Source organism: Macrotis lagotis, chromosome X, assembly GCF_037893015.1.
Source record: "Macrotis lagotis isolate mMagLag1 chromosome X, bilby.v1.9.chrom.fasta, whole genome shotgun sequence".
Classification (NCBI taxonomy): Eukaryota; Metazoa; Chordata; class Mammalia; order Peramelemorphia; family Peramelidae; genus Macrotis; species Macrotis lagotis.
Genome location: NC_133666.1, coordinates 306,438,235 through 306,456,598, shown reverse-complemented (window position 1 = coordinate 306,456,598; position 18,364 = coordinate 306,438,235). Strand labels below are relative to the sequence as shown.

Sequence of the window (18,364 nt, the reverse complement as noted above, 5' to 3'; positions counted from 1 at the left end):
GAACAGTGCTTTGCATGCAGCAGACCTTTAATCAATGCTTCAAGGATGGTGCTCAGGCATAATATGTTTCCTAAGCTCACCTTGATGAGGCTCTCCAGGACATTTTTACAGATGGCTTTTTTGTCAGTGTTGGAAAGCTCCCTCTTTTTAATGAGCACTCTGTATCTGTTGAAGAAGTCATGATATGTCCACCTAGAGAGAAAACAAAATTAGCATTAATCTGGGTTCTGTCAGACACTGAATGGTTGCTGGGAACCTTTAAATAGCTCATATTTCTATAGCACTTTAAGGTTCACAGTTTTATTTATGCCTCACAAAACAAGTATTATCATTCCCATTTAACTAATCAGAAAATACAGGCTCCTAGATGTCAAATGAACTTTCCCGAAGACACACATGTGTCAGAGTCAAAATTCAAACCCAGGAATTCTCATTTTAAGATCAGTGCTCTCCATTAGACTATATTTAACCTGAAGTCCTTGAATGGGCCCTTCAAAATACAACAGGGCTAACAAATGCCAATTGCTTCTTAAGACTTCTGAGCCAGACATTTGACCCAATTACTTTGGGGCTGTACATTACTTGAATATCCTTCAATTTTCTTCTTGAGGGACCAATAATGGTATCATTGGCATTCTTCTCTTTAAATGACTTTTACTTTTCCTAGGACCATCCTCATGATTAGACTCTGACCTTGGTGGCTAACTCTTCACTTGAATTCCATCTGGACATCCTATAGGAATATTCACCTCAACATGTCTCAGATGGCATTGATTATCTTTTCCCTAAACTCAGTTCTTTCTTTCTACTGAGGCTGCTCATACTTTTCCTGCTGGTACTTCAGATCCATAAATTATAGTTCTCCAATTGGGTGTTATGAGTCTCCTGTGCTGTATGGTTGCCAACTACCATAGGTTTCCACTGTTCAGTTCTGTGACCTCCAGTTAAAACCCTTATATCCTGGGTTTTCCTCCATATGAATACTGCAGAAGAAGTAATACTATACTCCCTGGGTGACAGTATCTTTATTTTTTCAAAGGGTAGTACACTAAAGAGTCAAATCATATGATCTCTCTTCCACACATGCATATTATCACATTAACCCATAATGGCTCTCAAAGAATGAAAAAAAAAACATCTAAGAGAATAATACAGAGCTGTGGACTAGGGATTCTTATTTTTGGAACTATTTAATAATTGAACAGAATGAGTATAGAGTGAAGGGAATGGAAAGTTTTCAGCTTTTCTGTCTTTTTGTTGTTGTTATTGTTGCTACTCTTCTGGTTTTCTTCCTGCATGCCTATCCTGAATAGATTTCATTTTTTTCAGAAGGTCAAAGAAGAATAAGGGAACCTCCAGACTTCCTCCCATATAATTGTCTATGTTCGCCACCTCCATGCTATCCATTCTGCACTGACTTACTCCAGACCACCAGACCTCCTAAGACAATGCCTTAAGTAACTTAAACTACTTAGCTTTGAAACCACTACTTTATTTGCTGAGTTAGCCTGTGCTGGTGCTTATGACCCATTATAGCTAGTCAGCCCCAGATCAAGTTTCATAACTCATCCCACCATCTACCTGGTCCAGTTATGTGCATAGTTTTCAAATTAATATTACTATTGCTACCAGAAAGGATACATTCATTGATTCTCTTGTGGCTCTATAAATGATCCCTGTAACTTCTCAAATCATCACAACCCTTCATGGACTGGCCAACCTTCTCCCTTTCTGAGTTGCTTCTTTCAATGAGAATATGAGGGCAGGGATTATCCTGCCTTTGTATTTGTATCTTCAGAACTTAACGTAACACTTAGTACATAATTAGTGCTTAAGGTAAGAGCTTGGGCAAAGTGAAAAAAAAAAAGACTTTCATATTTTTTAGAGACCCTTTGCTTGAGTCATATTATGCAGGTCCTAAGGATAGGAAAAGGGATTTCCCAGAGTAAGGTCCCCATTACTTTTTGTTTAGTGATATAAGTGAGACTCTTCTGTAGCCTTACTCCAATGGCTTGGGGGTTATTCAGGGTTCCAAAAGATTTTCCAATAATCTGCATAATTCAGCAAGTTCAACACAAAGCAAGAAGGGTTGGGGTGGTAGTGGGGGTATCATCCTATAGATGGATCATAGAATTTTCTTTCAAGAAAGAATCTTGATAAACTGAAAACAGCTAATCACCAGAAGGTTAGTCACCAGAAGGCAAAATTTTACAAATACTTACCATGTACTAGAGGGGTTATCTTATTACTAGAGGGGTTATCTTATTATATTATAAGAGGGAATATTCACACTGATGAAACTGGGATCCTTAAAGCATGAAAATAGGAACTAGTGATAAATTTAGTTGATCAAATTTAACCTGCATCTATCCTTTGCCTTGAACAGGGGTGGGGAATGTTCCAGTCACAATCCATTTGGTCTGGGGTTGTCATAGCAACCACAGGCAAGACTCAAAATTCAATAAATCTAGGAACTTTTTAAGGATGAAATAATTAAATGTTTGACCAATTATAAATAGCCAAAAAACCCTTGGTAGGAAAAAATGTATCTCATCCCTTGCCTAGAGTGTATATGTCTTTATCTGAAATGATTTGCTATTGCTATATATTATATATTATATATTACATATAATAAATATGTTAGGATATATTTTTGAGGGCAAGAAACATTATCTGCTTTTGACTTCATACCCTTCACATTTAATGAGGTACCTGGCATATATTAATGAATGTATGATGAAGGATTTCCTGGCCCTAAGTATCAATTCTTTTGGGGACAGGATAACCTTGTTCCTAGAAACAGAAGCATTCTGAAGACATCTGGTGTTAACTAGGGAACCCAAATAGAGTTATCTGAGAAATGATTCTTCCCACTGCTTTTCCTGTATTTGGGACTCCCCCCCCCAAAATAGGAAGTACTGCTTTCTATTCTGCTAAGCTGTGACTAGGCTGCAAACTCACCTCACTGAGTTATTGAGTTGGGGAACTGAATTATGCCAGAAGCAGGAGACTTTTAAACAGAAAGCATGGGTTCTCAGTTTTTCCTAATACTAATGTGGACATTTTATTATGTTAGACATGTCTGCTAAATGTCTAGAGGATTTCTAAGTCATGTCTTGGGACTTGAGTGACTTAATACTCTATTCCTTTGGGATGGCAGTCTCCAGATTGGGGATGCATTTTACTTTTAGTGTATGCAAATATAACCGAATTCTTTCCAGGATATTTTCAACACATCTTTCCTCTATCTCCCACTGCCCCACCCCCTTCAATAGTGTTTTTGTACCTCACAGGGCTAAGAAGATTCTTTAAAATTTTAAACCTGTGATCTTGTGGTCTCTTTACTAGCCCCACTCACCTGATTTTTTGGGCTTCAAAGTAACAAATTAAAGCTTTCCAATCCTTGTGGCATTCAATTCATTCTACAAACAGAAATCATTCACTTTGACAGAGGACATAAGGAGGATCGGAGTTTGTGAAAACACACATTAGGAGAAACAGTATTAGAGGGGGTAATATGGCCTATAGTAAAATCAATGTAGTAAATGTTTCAAATTGTCAGGGACTAAGTAACACTATAATAGGAAATCAGGACTCGAACACTATAATAGGAACTTGGGATTTCCTAGCTGCCCAAGCTTTTCCCTGACATAAAAGTCCATCTTTTTAATACCAATCCTCTTCTGGTGTTTCAGTCACAAAACAATATTCTTTCCAAGGAGATGGGTTCAGGGATCATCTAAGAATAAAAATTCTTAACACTTTTTATACTTTGGACCCTATGGAGATCTGTTGAAGCTTAGGAATAATGATTTTAAATCTCAGAATAATGATTTTAAATAACTGAAGAAGAGTGGAATTTCAGTTAATGGTTAGTAAAAATAAAAGATGTAGGGTTTTTTTCCCTTGTCCAAATTCAGAGTCTCCTTGAAAGGACTGTGAACTCCAGGTTAAGAATCCTTGATCTAATGATAATGGCAATATATATGGTGGGTATGTGCTAATTGCAGGACATAATTATGAGGAATTTGTGAAGCAAAAAAAAGATGTAAAGAATATCATCAAAGAACTATATGATGGAGGAAAAAAAAGATGAGGAAGTCATGTTGTAAGACTGAGGGATAACCAGTAGAAAATAACATATTCCATTGGTATGTATTCATTGAAAAGAGGATGAAAGAAGGCTCCCTTACATGGTGCATAGGCTCCCCCCTGGCAAATTTTTTTTTAGAGGACATGGGGAAATGAGAAGGGAATAAGTGTTTACATAGGCATTGTATTGAACATTTCACAAATATTATCTCATTTGAGTGTTACAACAACCTTTTTGGTACTAATGTTATTCCAGTTGAGGAAATTCAGGTAAATAGAGGTTAAATGACTTGCCCGAGGTCATAGAGCTAGTTATTGTTTGAGATCAAATTTGAACTCAAGTCTTCCTGTCTCCAGACCCATTGTTCTTTCCACTATTCCATTTAGCTTCCTTTAGGGCAAGAGTTGAACATTAAGGGCAGACAAAGATGGTAGCTATCTTTACTACTGGAAGGAATACCAGCATTAATAAGATCATAGACAAATGGTTTACGGTGATATTGTATCAGTTACGTTATTTGGGCAGCCTCAGGATTGTCAAAGCTGTTGAGAAATCTGTTAAGGCTAGTTGTCCTGGAGGAACCATTCAACTGAATTTGTTTTTAATAATAATGTTCTAGAATCTAGTGAGTCCTTGTTTTTAAGTCAGAGGGGCTTTTTTTTAAAGTGGAGAAAAAGCAACAAATAGATTTTTTTAAGATAGAATTTCCCAAAAAGTCCTTCTGGTTTAGCAGCAAGCCTCTGAAGTAGCTTTGCAGAGTTCATTAAAGGTTGAGGTTTCTTATTTTTTTTATATCTATAAAACTTTTAACAATGAAACATACCTTTCTTTTGACATAATCACTTCTTTAACATATTTGTGAATCAAATGTGTTTTGACATTCTGTAGTTCTTCATAGAATCACACTGTGATCACTTCAGATATTAAATATTTCTTTGACAAGCATATTTTTCTAAGCCTTGACCATAGACTGTTTTTTTTTCTTTTTAAAATTTTCAACTTCATAAATATAAACTAAAAAGGAACATTTCCATATATAAAGTAGAATAGAAAAGAGAGGACAAATGTGAATCTCTATTATGTACAGCTTGCTTTTAATTTTAAGTTTATAAATAATTTAACATTTAGCTTTGAAAGATGTCTTGCTTATCTGTGCTTCCTTCTGGTTTTTCCTTCTGTTCTAACAACGGACATTTAAAACTATGGTAGTATCTACTAGTTCAGAAGGCTTTCTTTGTTCCTAGTAACTCTGATAATATGGATTTACTTTGGATTACTTATGTGGGATTTAGGTAAAGGGAGCCAGAATCTGGAGCTTACACTTAAATGAAAGATTATTTCCATAGAAATAGTAGTCCAAGAGAATAAAGGAAGCAGGAATAAGAAAAGGTCTTAACACTGTCTTTCTTAAAACAAACTTCTGTCCTTCAACAACAAAATTATACCAAAACCACTTAAAACTAAATTGAAATAGATGTATGAGGTCACTTTTGAGAGTAGATGATCTAGTACTTAAAATGCTAGACCTGGAATCATGAAGAACTGGATTCAAATTTCACTTGACTCTTATTAGTTATAAAGTTAAGTCACAACTTTTCTGAGCTTTGTTTTGCTCTTCTATAAAAATGGGGATGGATTAGATAACCTCCCATGGTCTCTTCCAACTATAAATTTATAATCCTATGAGGTTCCATGACAACAAATGCACATGAAAAGGAACAAGTCTATAAATGGGGAAACACCTGTGACATTTCAATTATATTTTTAATGTCTGGAAAACCAAGCAGCTGTGACAGCCAACTATGCTTGCCAAGTGGCACTTGGCTTATCAGCCTTGGAGAGTAGAGAACTGAGCCAGATGTCAAAGAATCCAGGAAGCAGTGGTGCCCATTGCTCCTAGCAACAATGGAGTGGAGGTATAAATATGGAACTCACCAGATGATATGCCCTAACAGGAAAACTGCACCAATGTCAAGAACTCTGAAGGCTTCCAAAGATGTAAACACAGGTGCTGCTCATAGAGTAGACAGTTTAGTACTCTAGGGACAAATCTTCTTTTGATTTCATTTTTATCCTTCACTAAATCTGAATTTGCCATCTGCCCAGCAAAAACCTCTGAGGATCAGAGAGATTCCCAGGAAATAAATGTAGATAAATTGCCTCTGGGTTATTAGGTCATTCTCTCCTGACTTAAGCCTAGACTTATTCATTATAAAAGGAGGTAGTTGGGCAGTCTAGTAAAAAATAGGTAAAGACCAACATATATATATATATACCAAGACAAGTTCCAAATGGGGCACATGATTTAAAATTGATTTAGACCTCATAAAGTAATTAGAGGCAGATGGGAGAAATAGCATGTCAGATCTTTGAATAGGGGAAGAGTTCATGGTGAAACAAAAGATAGAGAGGTTCATAAAAAAGTAAAATGGATAATTTTGATTACATAAATTTCAAAGTTTTTGTAAAAGCAAAATCAATGCATCTAAAATTAGAAGAACAGAAGAAAATTGGGGGAAAATCTTTGCAGCAAGGTCCCTGGATAAAGTCTTAATTTCTATCATAAACAGGAAACTAATTCAAATTCATAAGAATAAAAACCTCTTCCCAATTGTCAAATGATAAATAGATATGAATAGGCAGTTTTCAGAGGAAGAAATACAAGTTATCAATAGCCATATGAAAAAGCCACTCAAATGACTAATAATTAGATAAATACAAATTTAAATTACGCTGAAGTACCATCTATCAGAGTGGTAAAGATGAGACAAATGAAAAATAACAAATGCTGGAAGGACTGCAGGCCAACAGGTATATAATGCACTGCTGGTACAATTGTGTAATGGTCCAGTCAATATGAAAAGCAATTTGGAACAATGAGTAAAAACTTATTAAACTACGCATATCCTTTGTCTCAGAGATGTTGCTACTAGGTCTATACACTAAAGAGTAAAGGAGAGTAAAAGAACCTATTTGTACAAAAATATTTAGAAAAATTCTTTTGGCAGTGGCAAAGAATTAGAAACTGAGAGAGTACCCACCAACCAGTTGGGGTAAGGGCTGTGAAATTTATGGTATGTGAATCTGAAGGAATAATATTTTGTTATTTAGAAAATGATCTAAGAGAAACCTGGGAATATTTCTAGAAACTGATGCAAAGTATAGTGAGCAGATCCAAGCCAATTTATAAAATAGTGACAATATTTAAAGACAAAAATCTTTGAAAGGCTTAGAAACTTTGATTAAAGCAATGACTCACCACAATATGAAAGGTCTCAAGATTGCAAAGGGATTTTTTTTTATATGACCAATGTGAGATTTTGCATCACTATACATATTTGCAACAATTTTTGTTTTTCTTGCTTGCTCATTTTTATAGGGGAGGAGAGAAAGTATGCCTAAAATAAAATTAAATTGTAATTTAAAAAATGAAGGACACCTCCTAAAGTTTAAAAAAAAGGAGAAAGTTGGACTGGATCGTCTCCAAGTTTACTTCCAGTTTTAAAGATACTAATTTTACAAATATTAACCTCTTTTTTAAGGAAAATCTCAGCTTAGGAAAATTTTCATGATGTCCATATACTAGGCAGAATTTCAAAGGGTTAAAATACATACTCTGAATCCCATGATATTAAGAAGGTGATGCCATGACATGCACAGTAGGTTTGAGTGAGGGGTTGCTGTGCAATACCATCAGTCTTATTTTCTCCTCCAGAGTCATCTGGGTCTAGTGAGCAGATATGGATTAAGATGACTGGAGATAGATCTGGACTCAAGGTAGTTGATTTCAATGATACTGGTACCAGTCTCTAAGGGTGGGTGGGAGAGAGAAGATTCTTTCCTTGAAGTAAATGATCCAATAAATCCTAGTTCAGAAAAGATGCTTCACTCCTCTCACCCTGCCTGTCAGGCATGTGAGTGACTAATAGATGGAGTAGTTTTAAAACAGTTTGAACTGTCTGTCCCTTTGTAACATATCCAGGACCAGAGGGTTGCCAAGAAATTGGTGAAGAAAATGCAAGAAGATAGGTAAACATAGATATGCCACAGAATGGAGCTACGAATTTACTCTAGATATTTAGGAAGACAGTTTCAAATTATGGGAGATATCATTAATATATTCATATACATTGACCAAAAATTCTGGTATAACTTGAAGAGGTCAAAGGCAAAGGTTCTATATAACAAATTATTCATAGCAACTGAATTTATCAATGTCTTTTCTAAAATGGAATATGGAATTGAAGATAATATTCAAGATGCATTATGACCAGGACAGAGCACTGCAGAAATTTTGTTTCTTTCTAAAAGCTATTCCTCTATTAACACCTTTATCCAATTCACTGACAAAAATATTCAATTGCATATGGCCAAGGACGGACTCCTGAAAAAGAGAGACTTGCTATAGAAATGACTTTATAGGAATATTTAGAACACTTCATGACCACCCTTTGGAATTAATCATTAAACAATCTCAGAATCATTTTGGTTGGATTCAGCTATCCCATCTCCTCTATTTTGTCCATGAATCAATATAAAAACAAACACAGCACTCTCTTCCCCCTTCCCCCCACCATGAATTTACATTCTTATAGGAAAGACAAAAGCCATAAAAATAGTAAAAGAAATTCTATCAGTTCACTTACTAAAATTGAACCATTCTAATTTTATGGTGTTTCCTCTAAGCTGCCTATTCAATGTACCTATCCAAAAAGAAAATAAATTGGATTGGGATAATCTCTTCTTAATTATGCTATCCTGGATTTAATAATCACTACTTCTGGGGAAGCTGGGTGGCACAGTGGATAGAGTACCTAGAGTCAGGAGGACTGGAGTGCAAATCTGGTCTCAGAGACCCTGGGCAAGTCATTTAACTCCAATTACCTAGCAAATAATGATAATGATAATGATAATGATAATGATAATGATTATGATAATGATAATGATAATGATGATGATGATGATGTTAATCACTACTTATAAACTATTCCTTTAACAACATGCTAGAATTTTGGCTGAAATATAGTACAATTCTGATCAGTTTTATCAATTTCCATTGTAGAAATCACAACAATGTGTATTTGAAGACCTATGATGATGCCAAACTCACTAACTCCCAAGGAAGCTTTCAAAAAATAAATGGAAACAAACATTTCCTTATGTTGAATAGAAGTTCACATCCCTTAAACTACCTTTCATTTCACCTAGTTTTGTTCTTCAGGGCTAAAGAAAACAAGGCTCATTCTTTTACAAGACAACTATTTATATGTTGGAGGATAGATATCATGAATCCCTTGTCTTCTCTTCAATAGGCAGGGCAAATCAGCAACTTTTGACAAATGGCCTTTATTCTACAGAGCAGAATTTAGACTGTGCCCTAGGCACTGCAGATATTTAATAGATTTTGGTTAAACTGCATTGATGGAATATTCAACTCAATCATAGGGCTGAATCTCTTGAAACATAAAAATCCTCTAGAGAAAGAACAGTTTTGAATGAAATAAAAAAAATTGTCCCATAAAACTAGGACAAGCAACTCTTTGTACTAGATGTACATAATGGTAAAAACATATCTGAAACTAGGGGGATAAATTTGATAACTACTAAAAACTCATAGTCCCATGATCCTATGCTTTTTTGGCAGTCTCTGAACCCTGTCAACAAATTATCAGTTGAGACCAGAGGAAGGAGAAAATGTAGAAATGGAGATTTATCATGACATTTTTCATATAAACCTTTTATATTCCCAAAGGGGTGTGTGTGTGTGTGTGTGTGTGTGTGTGTGTGTTGGTAACTGTGGTATAGTACATTAGTCCCCAGACAAGCCACAACCACAGCAATGAGTCCCTCCAGAGGGAGACAAATGACTTTACAGTAAGAGACATCTTCAGAGTGGGAGGCAGAAAACTGGCTGATGGATAGACTAACTTCTGTTCTAGGACAGTGCATTTATCATTTAGTTTTATGTACATTATAATGAACGTATTTTTTAACTACTGAAGAGCATTTTAAATTGAATGATACATTTTAATTTTAAATTCTAGTTTCACAGAAGGCAGTATTTCATGAAGAGAGAAAGGGAGGGAGATTAAAAACCATCCAGGTGTAGCGAGGACTGAAATGGAGGAGGAGTGACCAGGTGGCCAATTTTTGACTGGAGTTCTGCTACTCCTCTCTCTAGCTCAAAGTGGACACTGGACATATGCTCATTTCACTGTTGAACTAAGAGTTATTAAAAAAAAGGCAAGGAATGACTGTCCTGAACCCTTGTTTTGATTAGGTTCCCAAGCCAAGAAGCTCTACCATCTGCTCTGGCAACATGACTCACTTCACAGACACTCAGAGTAGGGTCAGAGACAGAAATAATGTTGTTGGCACCAGAAAGGAACTTGAAATCTTCTCTTTCAATTCCTTCAATTTAACAGGTAAGGAAACTAAGATACAGGGGGAGTGACTTGCCCAAGGTCACACAATTAGCAGATTTGGGTTTCCTGACTCTTAATGGAGTGATTCTTCACATGAGACCCCAATATCACTTCTACTTTACCCAAAGACTTACACCTTAGGCTATTGCTGATTAACTTCCAAGCTGTTACTTCCTTCTTCATTTGTATAGTGAATTTCAGCCTTTAAACACCTCAGTAGAAGAGATGCAGGAAGGTGGGGAATAGTTATGATTCCCAAAAGAAAAAAAATCAGATCATTCCTTGGATCTTAAAAAGAAGCCTCTTAAAAGAGGCTTTATAATTCACTAAAGTCTTTCAACTGATCTAATGAAATTGAAATGATTTTATTGGGGTGGTAACCTTGGCAGGAGTCAGTGTAGATTCATGCCCCAAACCAGGGACTAAAACAGAGTGGAACCCATAGGAGGACTTAATTGGCATTCTACCACCTGGGAACTCTAAAGCTTTCTCTCCTGATTAGGAGCCATACCAATATATCAATTAGAAGCCATATAGAAGTCACTGGGGAAATAAACACAAAAAAGAAAAAAACGCTGATCTCAAGGATCTTGTATACTATTGTAAAGGGAATAAGTTCACAACTAAGTTTTCTGTCTGTCTCTATAGGGAAGGGAAGTGATACACTGCTGCAGATTACATATATATATATATACACAGTCACAAAAATAGATAGCATGTGCCATATAGTATTTTAATATAGTACACATATTGTAGTAACAGTTCACATATGGTACTTGCTATATATGTATATACCACTTTTATCCTAGTATAGTATTATATAGTACATAAGCTTCTTTTCCCTATAAATATCGCTATGTGATATAGTGCATATATGCTACATATACTAGTATATGGCATATATATATATATAATATATATGCCCATATTAGTACATACTATAGTGTTATATTGTATACAGTTGTAGAAGGGAAGTGTCACCTTACTAATAGTATATGTATGGTAGACATGGATATATGTAAGTATGTATATATGTATACATATGTATATATGTATACATATATACAGGAAGGGAAGTGACACAATGAAATATATATGTAGATACATAGACATGAATGGATGGAAAGGAAGTGATACACTGTGAGAGGAATGAAGATCTGCTATATGATTATAAAATAGTAATATATGGTATAAACATACATAGAGCATGTACCATATTTGTTCAAAACAAGTATACGATATTTAATTCAATCATTGGGTAGGAATTCCTGAAACACATAAAAATCCTTTAGAGAAAGGATATTTAAGTATCAAGTGAAAAAGACCATTCTCTCATAAAACTACAGCAAGCAACTGTGGGTTCAAGAGGTACATATTTGGTAAGAGCTTAGCTGAAGCCAAGGGAATAGACTTGATAGCTACTAAAACTCCTGCTAATCCCATGATTATATGCTTTTTAGTCAATCGTCCTTTAGGAAAGCCACGACAACAAATTATCAGAAAGAAGAAACAAGACACTTTTCATTTAAACTTTATACATTCCCAAAGATCGGTGGTCTCTATGTGTATGTCTGTGCTGTATATAATACTAATATTCTATTCTATTCTATTCTATTCTATTCTATTCTATTCTATTCTATTCTATTCTATTCTATTCCATTCTATATTCTATATTCTATACATAAAGAGAGAATGTAATATAAAACTAGTATATATAATATATATTATATATGCACTATATTACATAGTACCATACCAGAGCAGAAGCACAATATATATCCATGGAGAGAGTTTGCACTTATAATAATATTATATTGCACAATCATGTATTTCATATATATTTATATATATATGCACATATACATATAGCATGTATCATATATTTTAGTATAAGGCTATACTATATATGTATTTGTAATTATAAAGTATATATGCATTTACTTAATATAAAATATATATTTATACATACATTATATATTAACATTTACATGTGTAATTATAAGGATGTACATACACATTTATTCACACACATATATACTGTATATATAATTACAATATAATATAGGGGCTTTGGGGAGGGTCTAGCAGCCAGTAGGATTGGGATAGGCATCATGTGGATTGTAAGCATTGGAACTGAGCTTTGAAAGAGACTAGAGATTCTATAAGATGGGGGGAATGTATTCCAGGCATAGTAACAGCCTGGTCAAAATCGTGGAAGCAAGAATCAGAATGTCACATACAATAAGCATTGTTTGACTGGAATGAGACTAGAGGCAGAGAGATAATTAGGAGGTTATTTTATCAGCTCAAGCAAGAAGAAATGAAGGCCCAAACTAGAGTGATGACTGAATGAGTACTTCAAAAGGGATAGAGAAATGAGGAAGTATTATCAAAAGATCTGACAGTCGTTCAGATGGGGGAATGATTTGCTAGAGCCTAGGGAGGTTGGTTAAACATTAAAATGACTTTCTTTTGGAAATTAAATGAATGTCCTTCAATTGGGGAAATGGCTTAACAAACTGTGGTATATGTATGTCATGGAACACTATTGTTCTATTAGAAACCAGGAGGAATGGGAATTCAAGGAAGTCTGGAAGGATTTGCATGAACTGATGCCGAGCGAGATGAGCAGAACCAGAAAAACACTGTACACCCTAAAAGCAACATGGGGGTGATAACCAACCTTGATGGACTTGCTCATTCCATCAGTGCAACAATCAGGGACAGTTTGGGGATGTCTATGATAGAGAATACCATCAGTATCCAGAGAAGGAGATGTAGAGTTTGAACAAAGACCAAAGATTATTACCTTTAATTTAGGGAAAAAACCCCCATTATCTTATTATTTAATTTTGCTATCTATTATACTTTATTTTTTTCCTTAAGTATATGATTTCTCTCTCATCACATTCCACTTAGAACAATGTATGACATGGAAACAATGTAAAGACTAACATACTGCCTTCTGTGGGGGGTGGGGGGAGGGAAGCAAGATTAGGGGAAAAATGGTAAAACTCAAATAAAATATTTCTTCAAAAAAAGACTTTGTTAAACTCACAGGTACATTACTACCTCAATTTCTACTTCCTCCCCAAAGCTTCCACTAATCAAATCACACTAGCCATGCTAATACAACCTCCTATTATATGGGTAGTTAGCTACCATATGGCCTTGTACTTAGTTCTCTGTGACAGCAGCACATCTTATACTTCTTGTTTAGCATTTTTAGGTAGATAGTAGAAATTCAGAAAATTCACATTTCATTTAATTCATCCAGACAAGCATCTGTGGTATGTATGGCATCATGTTAGATGGTGGGCAAATTTGGATAAGATAGGGGAAAGGAAAAGGACTTAGAGTGGCACACTGCTCCAAATGAGGGCTTTGGGAGTGATTGCCACTGCTGATTACCTTTTAACTAGTGGATCTATCATCACTCTAACTAAGCCTAGTAGGAAGGGGAGGGGTAGAAAGAGAAAAGGAAATATAGGAGACAGAAACTTGGGTCCACATTAAGAAAAGAGACTGAATCAGTAACCATGATAAAAAAAGATTTTCCACAAATGTGAAAATGTTTAAAAACCTTCTCTTCCTTCTCACTATTCTTCCTAATACAACATGTGGCTACAAAAGTTAGCAAATAGAGAGAAAAACACAATCATGTTTCAAGACAAGATGAGAGAATCAGAATTGGGAAAGTTATTCATCCAGTTCCCCATTTGGGGCTGAGTTTCTAGGCAAATCAACATTACCAGTAGCAGACGTGTTCTGAGTCAGTTGGAATGAATCATTAGGAGGTGAGGGGAGAAGTTATTTGCCATATGGGTTCAAAGATTTAATAGGAACAGATTTTCTGAACTGTCAAGGAAAAGGCAGCCTGGATGAGGTGAAATAAACACCTGGCTTCTCTGAAAACTCAAGTTTTCTGTGTAGAATCTACACATGAAGCCAAATGACACTTGAGAAAGGAGCAACAGGTAGAGCAAGCTGACAAGGAATACCATCTTTGCACTTTGGAAAGGACAAATAAGGACATTCAATGTTTTTGGCTTTCTGTACCTTTCCTTGTTTTGTTCCACTTGTCTGGGATGTTCCTTCCTCTCCTTTGGTTCAGTGATATCCTATTCACCCATAAATGCCCAACCCATATTACTTTCCCTAAAAAAGGTCTTCACCAAATACTCCAATACACAATAATCTCTTCTTTTATGAAAAAAATTGAACTTGCTTATATGCTGTATTTTCTGATTCTTATATGTTTCTAAATCTTATTTTCCCAATTTGGTTCTAAGCTCCTAGAAGTCAGGAGTCATGTTTTCTACAACCAATATAGTGCTCATTTCAGAGTTTAGCATACTTTAAAATATAATCTGTATTATTAATATTTTCTCCATCACTTTAATTAAGTCTAGACTATCAACCAAATGATAAGTCAAGCTCTGATTTGTAGCATTTGCTGATTTCCAAGATATAAATAATACTTACACTGCAAATTTAATCATCAGCTCTTGAAAGCAATGGCAACATCTATCAAAAAGTCTTAAATTTTCAGAAGTCAGCGTTATATTCAAGATATATGTGATGCTCTTATTTATTTTTGGTAAATAGTATTTTATTTTTTCCAATTACATGAAAAGATAGTTTTTAACATTCATTTTTAAATAAGTTTTGAATTTCAAATTTTTTCTCCCTCCCTGTCTTCCATCCCCCCCTTCTTAAGATGGGAATATGATAAAGGTCATACATGTGCAATAATGTAAACATATCTCCATGTTGTGAAAGAAGAAACAGAACAAAAGACACAAGAGTCAAAATAAAATGCTTTGATCTACATTCAGCCTCCTTGGTTCTTTTTCTGGATGTGGATAGAATTTTTCATCATGAGTCTTTTGGATTCATATGTTGCCGAGAAGAGCAAAGTCAATCATAGATGATCATCACATGATGTTACTATCACTATGTACAATGTCCTAGTTCTGCTCACTTTATTCAGCATTACTTCATGTAAGTCCAGGTTTTTCTGAAATTTTCCTCCTTATCATTTCTTATGTACAATAGAATTCCATCACATTCACATACCACAACTTGTTCAGTCATTGCCCAATTGATGGCCATTCCTTCAATTTCCAATTCTTTGCTACTACCAAAAGAATGGCTATAAATATTTTTGTACATATGTGTCCTTCCCCATTTTTATGATCTCTTTGGGATATAGACCTAATATTGGTATTACTGGGTCAAAGGGTAGGCATAGTTTGATTGCCCTTTGGGCATAGTTCCAAATTGCTCTCTAGAATAGTTGAATCACTTTTATTTGTAATAATGCTCTAGTTCTAGGAGAGTTTTTTGTTGCACACTCACAGATACTTTGAAGTTTGTTTTCACAGAACAGAGATTTGTCACCTGTAGGTTAGGAAGAAGAGTGAATGTAGCTCTATAATTCTGACTTCCTGATTCTCTCTTCTGGGTTAACTTGTTACAGCTTGCAGTGATATCTTATACAATTTCTGATGGCAGGGGGTCACTAAAGAATGAGATTACTATTATTACTATTATTGGGCTAGGGAATAAGGAGTAAATCTGAGATTTCAGTGGTATAAAGTTCTCTCAGGAGAAGAAATTCTTTCAACCAGTTCATATCTGCATATTCTCTAAAACTTAATATTCCTAGAGACTTGACTGGAGCACTGAGAGGTCAAAATAAGAGAGATAGGATATTAAACCAGTTCTTTAATCACTATGCCTTTTCAGTATTGTAGTATTGTTATTATGCAGAATGAAATGTAGATAGCATGTTAGAGGTAAAAAGCATCATAGGCTCTGAAGGTGGCAATTTCTCCTAGTTTTCCAAAGTTGACTTTCCTGAGAATCAGGTGATTTTAGAAAAAAACAGGAGAGCTCTTTATAGCCCCATATGGTCTGGCAACAAAACTGGAGGGAACAGATGGCAATGTGTATTAAGCAGCCTGGCTCTCTGGCTCCACAGCTGGAACCATTAAGTTCTCACCTCTAGGTTCAACTCTCTACTATTTTCTGGAACAAATCTGGCTCCTGGCAAAGGGGAGTTAAAAACACCATGGAGCTACAGCGTAGAAGGACCTACATCAGCCCTGTGCTTAGTTCCAGTCTGTTCTTTAGCCTTGGTTTAAGTAGCTGTGTTCTAGTATTGCTTTTTATATATTGTCTTTCCCCATTAGAATGTAAACTGCTCAAGGGCAGGTCTATTTTTCTTTACTTCTACTTAAGTAACCTCAGCACTTGGTACAATGCTGACTCATAATTACTTAATAAATGCTTGTTGACTTTGTGTGCCCAGATTCCTGTCTTTCAAGCTGTAATTTCTTGACGGTTGTTCCTATGTCTTATTTTCCAACTCTTATACTCAAATTTTTCTCTAATATACCCCCCAAATCTGTCTGAATTCCAGGCTCTTGGATTTACCTGATAACATCTGCTTGAATTTTAGTCTGTTTTCTGGATTTTTGGCTTTACCTGTCCACCAGAACCATCCACCTGAGACCCTTGCTAGACTTCTCATTTCCCCAGATGTCCTGTTATTAACTGTTGCTGAGATTTGCCCAATTACCTGCTCTACTTTTCTTGGGTCTATGAAATCTCTAGATGGAAAAATTCCTTTGTCTGGTCCATCTTGCCACCCACTGAGCCCAAGTTCCAACTTTAATATTCCTGAGTTACACAAGATAGCTAGGATTGTCTATGTTTGATTATAATGGTGTGACTTGATTTAGGAACAATATCAGCTCAATATAAACTGATGTGCATCATCTTTTTAATTCCTTATAGAGGCTTGAAAAGTAAGTGATTTTTTTTGAATTTTATAATATTCCCTTGAGACATTCCCTAATATATCTCATAACTGCTCCTATGAATCCCTGGAGTATATGTAGTCTAACCTGAAAATTAGACACAGGTTGGCCTGCAGACCTGAGGAAGTGAGCAAATCATTTACATGCATGTCCTTAGATTCTAAGCTGGTGAGAGTGGGGAAAGCTTTCAGCTCTTCTCTTTCTCTTCTTATCCTTATTCTAGCAAGAAGGGGACAATCCTGAAGAGCTTAACCTCACCTCTGAACTCTTCCATATTTTGGATATCAGAGGTATCCTGATTAAAGATATCTGCAAATTAGCCATAAAACATAGGCTATACTTTGGAAAGAATTGCATCATGGCCCCAGCAACCTCATTATCTGAAAACTTACCATTCTATAAGACTGAAATAACCTTGGTACTTACACTTCATCAGAACCCTCTGCCTCTTGTTGACTTTTCAAATTGCTAATTTCCAAGATATAAATAATGCTTACACTGCAAATTTAATCATCTGCTCTTAAAAGCAATGGCAACATCTATCAAAAAGTCTTAAATTTTCAGAAGTCAGTGTTATATTCAAGATATATGTGATGCTTTTATTTATTTTTGGTAAATAGTATTTTATTTTTTCATATACATGTCCCCAGGAGACCCAGAACAGGTACTTAATGTTTATTGACAGATGACTCAATGACATTTAACATAAAAACATTATGTGTTAGAGAGGCAACCTAGTAAAGTATGGAAGTGGGAGTAAGGAAATCTCAGTTCTAGACCCAACTCAGCCAATGTGACCTCAGACAAGTCACTTCCTCTATGGCTCTCTTCTGTCTGCTCATTTGGAGGATGAGATTGGGTTAGATGAGGTCTCAAGGTGGTTTCCCACATAAAAATTCTATGGTGCTTGTCAAATCTAAGCTGTGATATGCAAACTTAACTCACTGATTTAGGAGGTGATAAAGGGAGTCATAACTGGCATTGTGAGTCTTACCAGTGAACTGAATTACTGAACTTTT

At 35.4% G+C, this 18,364-nt stretch overlaps 1 protein-coding gene across 3 annotated transcripts in view; it reads right to left on the bottom strand.

The window, feature by feature from the left end:
• The window catches only part of MYO5B (myosin VB), a 565,377-nt gene that overhangs the window by 118,633 nt on the left and 428,380 nt on the right, over nucleotides 1–18,364 (bottom strand). For all 3 annotated transcript variants that reach the window (XM_074208686.1, XM_074208684.1, XM_074208685.1), the window contains exon 18: nucleotides 81–192. In XM_074208686.1, coding sequence (XP_074064787.1) covers nucleotides 81–192 — 112 coding nt within the window. The remainder of the gene's footprint in view (nucleotides 1–80; nucleotides 193–18,364) is intronic.